At 37.1% G+C, this 10884-nt stretch overlaps 1 protein-coding gene across 6 annotated transcripts in view; it reads right to left on the bottom strand.

The window, feature by feature from the left end:
- Window positions 1-7747: 7747 nt before the first annotated feature.
- The window catches only part of ptprz1a (protein tyrosine phosphatase receptor type Z1a), a 99731-nt gene continuing 96594 nt past the window's right edge, over window positions 7748-10884 (bottom strand). For all 6 annotated transcript variants that reach the window (XM_080762515.1, XM_080762511.1, XM_080762512.1 and 3 more), the window contains 2 exons: window positions 9912-10047; window positions 7748-9581 (listed from right to left, as the gene is read on the bottom strand). In XM_080762515.1, coding sequence (XP_080618641.1) covers window positions 9438-9581; window positions 9912-10047 — 280 coding nt within the window. In that variant the 3' untranslated portion in view covers window positions 7748-9437. The remainder of the gene's footprint in view (window positions 9582-9911; window positions 10048-10884) is intronic.

Here is a 10884-nt window from a genome sequence, read left to right as displayed (position 1 = left end):
CCACGGTCCAAAATGATGAGAAACGAGGCTAACTTTTTTTTTCAAAATTTCAAAAAACATGGGCTATAACCCATCGTTTTTGTCATTTCGTCATTTTTTTCAAATCCTCAAAAATGATGAAAAACGGCACGCTATAGTATGCCGTACGATATGGGCTATAGCCCACGGTCCAAAATGATGAGAAACGAGGCTAACTTTTTTTTCCAAAATTTCAAAAAACATGGGCTATAACCCATCGTTTTTGTCATTTCGTCATTTTTTTCAAATCCTCAAAAATGATGAAAAACGGCGCGCTATAGTATGCCGTACGATATGGGCAAAAAATGATGTGAAACGAGGCTAACTTTTTTTTTTCAAAATTTCAAAAAACATGGGCTATAACCCATCGTTTTTGTCATTTCGTCATTTTTTCAAATCTTCAAAAATGATGAAAAACTGCGCGCTATAGTATGCCGTACGATATGGGCTATAGCCCACGGTCCAAAATGATGAGAAACGAGGCTAACTTTTTTTTTTCAAAATTTCAAAAAACATGGGCTATAACCCATCGTTTTTGTCATTTCGTCATTTTTTTCAAATCCTCAAAAATGATGAAAAACGGCGCGCTATAGTATGCCGTACGATATGGGCTATAGCCCACGGTCCAAAATGATGTGAAACGAGGCTAACTTTTTTTTTCAAAATTTCAAAAAACATGGGCTATAACCCATCGTTTTTGTCATTTCGTCATTTTTTTTCAAATCTTCAAAAATGATGAAAAACTGCGCGCTATAGTATGCCGTACAATATGGGCTATAGCCCACGGTCCAAAATGATGAGAAACGAGGCTAACTTTTTTTTTCAAAATTTCAAAAAACATGGGCTATAACCCATCGTTTTTGTCATTTCGTCATTTTTTTCAAATCCTCAAAAATGATGAAAAACGGCGCGCTATAGTATGCCGTACGATATGGGCTATAGCCCATGGTCCAAAATGATGAGAAACGAGGCTAACTTTTTTTTTCAAAATTTCAAAAAACATGGGCTATAACCCATCGTTTTTGTCATTTCGTCATTTTTTTCAAATCTTCAAAAATGATGAAAAACTGCGCGCTATGGTATGCCGTACGATATGGGCTATAGCCCACGGTCCAAAATGATGAGAAACGAGGCTAACTTTTTTTTCCAAAATTTCAAAAAACATGGGCTATAACCCATCGTTTTTGTCATTTCGTCATTTTTTTCAAATCCTCAAAAATGATGAAAAACGGCGCGTTATAGTATGCCGTACGATATGGGCTATAGCCCACGGTCCAAAATGATGTGAAACGAGGCTAACTTTTTTTTTCAAAATTTCAAAAAACATAAGCTATAACCCATCGTTTTTGTCATTTCGTCATTTTTTTCAAATCCTCAAAAATGATGAAAAACGGCGCGCTATAGTATGCCGTACGATATGGGCTATAGCCCACGGTCCAAAATGATGTGAAACGAGGCTAACCTTTTTTTTCAAAATTTCTAAAAACATGGGCTATAACCCATCGTTTTTGTCATTTCGTCATTTTTTTCAAATCTTCAAAAATGATGAAAAACTGCGCGCTATAGTATGCCGTACGATATGGGCTATAGCCCACGGTCCAAAATGATGAGAAACGAGGCTAACTTTTTTTTTCAAAATTTCAAAAAACATGGGCTATAACCCATCGTTTTTGTCATTTCGTCATTTTTTTCAAATCCTCAAAAATGATGAAAAACGGCGCGCTATAGTATGCCGTACGATATGGGCAAAAAATGATGTGAAACGAGGCTAACTTTTTTTTTTCAAAATTTCAAAAAACATGGGCTATAACCCATCGTTTTTGTCATTTCGTCATTTTTTTCAAATCCTCAAAAATGATGAAAAACGGCGCGCTATAGTATGCCGTACGATATGGGCTATAGCCCATGGTCCAAAATGATGAGAAACGAGGCTAACTTTTTTTTTCAAAATTTCAAAAAACATGGGCTATAACCCATCGTTTTTGTCATTTCGTCATTTTTTTCAAATCTTCAAAAATGATGAAAAACTGCGCGCTATGGTATGCCGTACGATATGGGCTATAGCCCACGGTCCAAAATGATGAGAAACGAGGCTAACTTTTTTTTCCAAAATTTCAAAAAACATGGGCTATAACCCATCGTTTTTGTCATTTCGTCATTTTTTTCAAATCCTCAAAAATGATGAAAAACGGCGCGTTATAGTATGCCGTACGATATGGGCTATAGCCCACGGTCCAAAATGATGTGAAACGAGGCTAACTTTTTTTTTCAAAATTTCAAAAAACATAAGCTATAACCCATCGTTTTTGTCATTTCGTCATTTTTTTCAAATCCTCAAAAATGATGAAAAACGGCGCGCTATAGTATGCCGTACGATATGGGCTATAGCCCACGGTCCAAAATGATGTGAAACGAGGCTAACCTTTTTTTTCAAAATTTCTAAAAACATGGGCTATAACCCATCGTTTTTGTCATTTCGTCATTTTTTTCAAATCTTCAAAAATGATGAAAAACTGCGCGCTATAGTATGCCGTACGATATGGGCTATAGCCCACGGTCCAAAATGATGAGAAACGAGGCTAACTTTTTTTTTCAAAATTTCAAAAAACATGGGCTATAACCCATCGTTTTTGTCATTTCGTCATTTTTTTCAAATCCTCAAAAATGATGAAAAACGGCGCGCTATAGTATGCCGTACGATATGGGCAAAAAATGATGTGAAACGAGGCTAACTTTTTTTTTTCAAAATTTCAAAAAACATGGGCTATAACCCATCGTTTTTGTCATTTCGTCATTTTTTCAAATCTTCAAAAATGATGAAAAACTGCGCGCTATAGTATGCCGTACGATATGGGCTATAGCCCACGGTCCAAAATGATGAGAAACGAGGCTAACTTTTTTTTTTCAAAATTTCAAAAAACATGGGCTATAACCCATCGTTTTTGTCATTTCGTCATTTTTTTCAAATCCTCAAAAATGATGAAAAACGGCGCGCTATAGTATGCCGTACGATATGGGCTATAGCCCACGGTCCAAAATGATGTGAAACGAGGCTAACTTTTTTTTTCAAAATTTCAAAAAACATGGGCTATAACCCATCGTTTTTGTCATTTCGTCATTTTTTTTCAAATCTTCAAAAATGATGAAAAACTGCGCGCTATAGTATGCCGTACAATATGGGCTATAGCCCACGGTCCAAAATGATGAGAAACGAGGCTAACTTTTTTTTTCAAAATTTCAAAAAACATGGGCTATAACCCATCGTTTTTGTCATTTCGTCATTTTTTTCAAATCCTCAAAAATGATGAAAAACGGCGCGCTATAGTATGCCGTACGATATGGGCTATAGCCCATGGTCCAAAATGATGAGAAACGAGGCTAACTTTTTATTTCAAAATTTCAAAAAACATGGGCTATAACCCATCGTTTTTGTCATTTCGTCATTTTTTTCAAATCTTCAAAAATGATGAAAAACTCCGCGCTATGGTATGCCGTACGATATGGGCTATAGCCCACGGTCCAAAATGATGAGAAACGAGGCTAACTTTTTTTTCCAAAATTTCAAAAAACATGGGCTATAACCCATCGTTTTTGTCATTTCGTCATTTTTTTCAAATCTTCAAAAATGATGAAAAACTGCGCGCTATAGTATGCCGTACGATATGGGCTATAGCCCACGGTCCAAAATGATGAGAAACGAGGCTAACTTTTTTTTTCAAAATTTCAAAAAACATAAGCTATAACCCATCGTTTTTGTCATTTCGTCATTTTTTTCAAATCCTCAAAAATGATGAAAAACGGCGCGCTATAGTATGCCGTACGATATGGGCTATAGCCCACGGTCCAAAATGATGTGAAACGAGGCTAACTTATTTTTTCAAAATTTCAAAAAACATGGGCTATAACCCATCGTTTTTGTCATTTCGTCATTTTTTTCAAATCCTCAAAAATGATGAAAAACGGCGCGCTATAGTATGCCGTACGATATGGGCTATAGCCCACGGTCCAAAATGATGTGAAACGAGGCTAACCTTTTTTTTCAAAATTTCTAAAAACATGGGCTATAACCCATCGTTTTTGTCATTTCGTCATTTTTTTCAAATCTTCAAAAATGATGAAAAACTGCGCGCTATAGTATGCCGTACGATATGGGCTATAGCCCACGGTCCAAAATGATGAGAAACGAGGCTAACTTTTTTTTTCAAAATTTCAAAAAACATGGGATATAACCCATCGTTTTTGTCATTTCGTCATTTTTTTCAAATCCTCAAAAATGATGAAAAACGGCGCGCTATAGTATGCCGTACGATATGGGCTATAGCCCACGTTACAAAATGATGTGAAACGAGGCTAACTTTTTTTTTCAAAATTTCAAAAAACATGGGCTATAACCCATCGTTTTTGTCATTTCGTCATTTTTTTCAAATCTTCAAAAATGATGAAAAACGGCACGCTATAGTATGCCGTACGATATGGGCTATAGCCCACGGTCCAAAATGATGTGAAACGAGGCTAACTTTTTTTTTCAAAATTAAAAAAAACATGGGCTATAACCCATCGTTTTGTCATTTCGTCATTTTTTTCAAATCCTCAAAAATGATAAAAAACGGCACGCTATAGTATGCCGTACGATATGGGCTATAGCCCATGGTCCAAAATGATGAGAAACGAGGCTAACTTTTTTTTTCAAAATTTCAAAAAACATGGGCTATAACCCATCGTTTTTGTCATTTTGTCATTTTTTTCAAATCCTCAAAAATGATGAAAAACGGCGCGCTATAGTATGCCGTACGATATGGGCTATAGCCCATGGTCCAAAATGATGAGAAACGAGGCTAACTTTTTTTTCCAAAATTTAAAAAAACATGGGCTATAACCCATCGTTTTTGTCATTTCGTCATTTTTTTCAAATCCTCAAAAATGATGAAAAACGGCGCGCTATAGTATGCCGTACGATATGGGCTATAGCCCACGGTCCAAAATGATGTGAAACGAGGCTAACTTTTTTTTTCAAAATTTCAAAAAACATGGGCTATAACCCATCGTTTTTTTCAAAAAACATGGGCTATAACCCATTGTTTTTGTCATTTCATCATTTTTTTCAAATCTTCAAAAATGATGAAAAACTGCGCGCTATAGTATGCCGTACGATATGGGCTATAGCCCACGGTCCAAAATGTAGAGAAATGAGGCTAACTTTTTTTTTCAAAATTTCAAAAAACATGGGCTATAACCTATCGTTTTTGTCATTTCGTCATTTTTTTCAAATCCTCAAAAATGATGAAAAACGGCTCGCTATAGTATGCCGTACGATATGGGCTATAGCCCACGGTCCAAAATTATGTGAAACGAGGCTAACTTTTTTTTTCAAAATTTCAAAAAACATGGGCTATAACCCATCGTTTTTGTCATTTCGTCATTTTTTTCAAATCCTCAAAAATGATGAAAAACGGCACGCTATAGTATGCCGTACGGTCCAAAATGATGAGAAACGAGGCTAACTTTTTTTTCCAAAATTTCAAAAAACATGGGCTATAACCCATCGTTTTTGTCATTTCGTCATTTTTTTCAAATCCTCAAAAATGATGAAAAACGGCGCGCTATAGTATGCCGTACGATATGGGCAAAAAATGATGTGAAACGAGGCTATCTTTTTTTTTCAAAATTTCAAAAAACATGGGCTATAACCCATCGTTTTTGTCATTTCGTCATTTTTTCAAATCTTCAAAAATGATGAAAAACTGCGCGCTATAGTATGCCGTACGATATGGGCTATAGCCCACGGTCCAAAATGATGAGAAACGAGGCTAACTTTTTTTTTCAAAATTTCAAAAAACATGGGCTATAACCCATCGTTTTTGTCATTTCGTCATTTTTTTCAAATCCTCAAAAATGATGAAAAACGGCGCGCTATAGTATGCCGTACGATATGGGCTATAGCCCACGGTCCAAAATGATGTGAAACGAGGCTAACTTTTTTTTTCAAAATTTCAAAAAACATGGGCTATAACCCATCGTTTTTGTCATTTTTTTCAAATCCTCAAAAATGATGAAAAACGGCGCGCTATAGTATGCCGTACGATATGGGCTATAGCCCACGGTCCAAAATGATGAGAAACGAGGCTAACTTTTTTTTTCAAAATTTCAAAAAACATGGGCTGTAACCCATCGTTTTTGTCATTTCGTCATTTTTTTCAAATCTTCAAAAATGATGAAAAACTGCGCGCTATAGTATGCCGTACGTAACTCTTTTAGGACATATTGCCGCTCCTGCACCATGATTTCCTTCACAATGGATGCACCTCTCCGGTAATTCTTCCACATCACATTTCAGATCGATGCACTCTGTCTTTCCACATCTCCTGCATCTACTGGCTCCTCTGCCTTCCGTGTTCCGGTGGATAGGGAGGGTGTAAGAAGGTGGCCAATGGGGAGGGTTTAAGACAGTGGCCAATGGAGAGGTGTCTTACATATTTTCAGTGTAGGACCCGCCTTCTGAACTTTCAATTGAACTTTCACCTCACACAAATAATCCGAGAGAGAGAGAAAAAAAAATCGAGACCAAAGACATACATTTTGAGAGAGAAGGCGTTTTGCAATCAGAACAAAAAAACTTTCATTCGCAAACGAGGAAAAAAAACATTAAAAACATTTTATTTAGCACAACACATATTATTATTACCCAAACATTTTACTAAGTATTTTGTTTTATGTAGTTTTTCCATATTTTTTTTTTAACTCTTAAACAGTTTTTCCTTATTTTTTTACTCTTGAATTTTTATAAGTTTTGTTCTCAATTATTTTTTCTTTTCTTTCAAATCTTATTTTTTTAGCTTGCAAATATATTTTTTGATTGCGTTTTTAATTTGTTTGAATTAAAAATAGTTTTTTGTTCCGTTTAGATTTTTTCTCTCTCAAATATGTTTCTTTTGTTTGGTTAATAAAGCATTTTGTTTGGTTAATAAATCATTTTGTTTGGTTAATAAAGACACAAATGTAACTCCATAGTCAGTCCAATCCAGTACGAAGCCAAATTATTACGGTTGGTGTCTGATTTCCTCCATATGAACTGTACAGTATACTTGAATGTGCAATGTATGTTGTTTAAACTGTACTCCTTCCTTGCACATCATTTTATATTTCATATCAAATATTAAACATGGTTTTGGCTGAAATGTCTGGTGTGTAAGAACATTATATATCTAATGTTGAATCTTAATGTTCTGAGGTCCAGTACATCTGTCTTTCAAATCAAATCAAATCAAGCTTTATTTATAGGCCTATAGCACATTTAAAACAATCGACATTGACCAAAGTGCTTTACACAATAAAATCTAGAAACAGTCATGCATATAACTTGAAAGCGCTATATTTCTAAAACTATGGAACATCAGGCAAACATGTCCACCGTACGATGAACCTAAATAGGTTTGAATGGGGTTTCTAGACTAGGTGTAAGTATAGGACTAGTTGCATGCCAAAGTTTGTGCTATTGCTATTGTGGAGTGTTTAAATTGCGGAAAAAACGATGGGTTATAGCCCATGTTTTTTGAAAAATTGCGGAGTATTGCGGAGTGTTGCGGAAAATTGCGGAAAAAACGATGGGTTATAGCCCATGTTTTTTGAAAATTTGAAAAAAAAAATATCCTCGTTTCTCATCATTTTGGACCATGGGCGTTTATTATAGTGCAAACAAAATGGACAAATCACTCCAAATCCTTCCTTTTTCACTTATTTAATGCCCTATCTAATCATCAATTTATCACTAAAAAGTGTCAGTAACCCATGCATCATATTTAGTCTGTTACAAAATACAGAAAACTGTAATATAAAAGCATTAACACATTTCTACTAAGTATAGAATTAAACAATACATTTAAATGCACTAAACTGGTCAAATATAAAAATCTAAAAGTATAAATAGAAATTTGGTCCATTGAATTGATTATTTACATTAGATTATTATTATTCCAGGCCCTTGTTCATTTCCCACTTCAATAGCACACTGCTGCTACCATCACAATGGTATTTACACGAAGAAAACGAGTCGTTCAGTACAGTGCATGACAGCTACAAAATATAAGCTAAAACAAAATACGTCCTTTGATGTAAAAAAACGTTTTGTTTTTCCCTTTTTCCCCCCGTTTTAGCTTTAGGCCAATAAATACAAAGTAACTTATGGAAAGGTGTTAGACAAACATCTCAGGGTGGCAGTGAAAGAATTAAACCATTGACCATATTTACATGGCAGCCATTTTGTTCTCATATCAGTTGACGTTAATGATGATGATGCAAGAACAATATGGCCGCTGTGTGAATATGGTCAATAGGATTGTTAGTCTGCAATTTGTATCAAAGCCGTTAAGAGTTACAGGATGAAAATATAAAAAGGCACACATTACAGATCGAAGGGGTGTCATCATGTTCAGTATAAAATAATCTTCTTCAATTATGCGAGGCCAAGCTAAAACATAAAAAAAACTTCTTGACCATTGTCTAAATGTAGCCAGCAAGAAACTCTTACATGCTATGTTTAATATCTGGCATCTTACCAACCCTTGACAGCCTATTCATCCAAAAATACAGTGTGTGATTAGGTGATGCGCATGGTGATGTAAAACAAACGGCGCCAACACAAACATTAAACACCATTAACAATAAAGAGACAAAGAGGAAAGCTGTACGGAAAGCTTGGATTATCGTCTTTGTTTGTTTCATAAAAATCATAAAAGTCCACCGTAGACATGTTTTGAGCTACTTTCTGTCTTTGAATTCCGTACAGCTGTGGAAAAAGTGTAGAAGTCACTCAACGGTCCTGCGTATACCCACGAAATTGCACACGACGCTGGAGGCAGCAGGACGTTCACGTTGCGTCACTGAAAGTGATTCCAAACTCGAACATTTAGAAGAATTATCACCTGCACACAATTTGTTGATGATGCCAGCAGCCAGATATTAAACATATCATCCGTCTAAGATTTTCTTGCGGCTATTCTAAATGCCTGACTTTGCCTGAGCTCGTGGCGAGGTCCCCCAGCCCAGGAGTCTATCCAAATTGACTCCCTAGCGTTCTATCTCTATACACCACATGTCTTTGACGAAAATAGCCGACCTACAAGCTACACAACGTGTATAGATCGTCTATTTTCGCCAAATGTTCACCCTCAGAATAGGGACTCTGGGGGTTTATGTGGATAATGCAGAACATGCGACATTGGCCAACTCAAGCTAGTGTAGACATGACCAAAGTGGAATTATTGTCATATTATGACCCTAGCCCGTGTGAAAAAAGGGAATACAAATCCATCGGTGGCAGCCTATAGGCGAGGACGGACAAAAGGCAAAGCGCAGCTTATTTTTCCTTATAAAATAGTTCATATTGGAAGAGTTGAGAGTCTTTGTTTGTTTCGTTTGTTTCGTTACACCAGGGATTCAAGGCTCTCCGCGGCACTAGCAGTGCCCACAACAATGGTACCGTTGTTGTCAGATGATTGGCGCGTTCTTTCATCTTCCTGGGTCCCCACAAGACTCAGCATGGCCTTGTACAGGAACTGAAGATGATCCTGAGTGAGGAGAGAGATCGGACAATATGGACGTTCAAGAGGGCGCAAGCACACACTCTGACCTACTCTAGTGGTCATACCGGGTGCACACAGTGTAGAAAGGATCTTTTACAGCCAGGGGGGGGGGGGGGGGGGATATAGGCTATATGCACAGCAGCCATATCGGAGAGACCTCTTCCTTCACAGGTGTTACCAATGATGCTAATGAAGATTCTGCCCCCCAATTAAAAAAAAACTAAACTAAATCTGAATATGGAGATAAGAGAGTTTCTGCCCCCGACAGAGACGATAATATCATAACTTTGTGAGATATTAAACAAGCCCCCTTACAATGTCAGTGAAGGTTCCTGGCCTCATGAGGTTGGTCATCCTAGCTACTTGAAACACGTCCGCAGAGTGCTCTGCCTCCAGGTGGTGAGCCAGAGCGGACAGAGCGCAGAACGTCCCTGCTACAACTCCCCCAACGCTGAAAAGAAAGAAAGAAAACAAAAACATTACATTATGGTTTTCTCTGCATACTGCCCTCTCTCCCTGAGCAGCTCACACTGAACATGTGAGTGTTCAGTGAATCTTTTCTAAACTTGAATTGAACTGAATTTCTCTTAGAACAGGTGAGTAGACGGCTGTGTGACTACGGTAGGTTTGACGTAATACAGAGAATACCTGTAGGTTCTATACATTTTCTTGAGTCTAAAATACGGTAGTTTTAAAATTGTTTATAATAATAATAATCTTTTATTGTCAAGAAGGATATTCATCTTCACAGGTCTGTTCAACACCAACAACAAAACAACACATAGTACAGAAAAACATAACACCAAGACAATACAAAAACATGAGGTCCCCACTGTGTACAGAACCATCCTATCGGCGGGGCAGTTTGTTTAATGCCGCGATGGCTGAGGGGACAAAGCTCCTACTGAAACAAACCTTTTTCCATGGTAAGGTTCTGTATCTTTGTCCTGATGGCATGAGGTTGAAAAAGTGATACAGGGTGATGGCCTTATTGTTCATATCAGAAAGTGTTGGTGTGGGAAGTTTAATAGTTTATAGTTAATAGTTCTATAATAGTTTTTGGTGGGCTTTCGACCGTCGGATAGCAGTGGGCTTGTTGTTGAAAACGCCATCAAACTATAGGCTATTTTTAGCACCTCGGTGATCGTCTCTCAGGTGCATTCAGCGACTTTCTTTTCGCACCAACCGACTGATCTCCCGACATCATTCGACTGCCAGTCTGTAGTAATCTAGTCTAGTCTGTTTGGTGGAGAGCTATACCTTAACCTATAATGGACAGATTTGAGGC

This window comes from Protomyctophum bolini, assembly GCF_963924005.1.
Source record: "Protomyctophum bolini genome assembly, chromosome: 4".
NCBI lineage: Eukaryota > Metazoa > Chordata > Actinopteri > Myctophiformes > Myctophidae > Protomyctophum > Protomyctophum bolini.
Note: the sequence above shows the minus strand (reverse complement) of the source record. Positions and strands in the feature narration are given on the sequence as shown.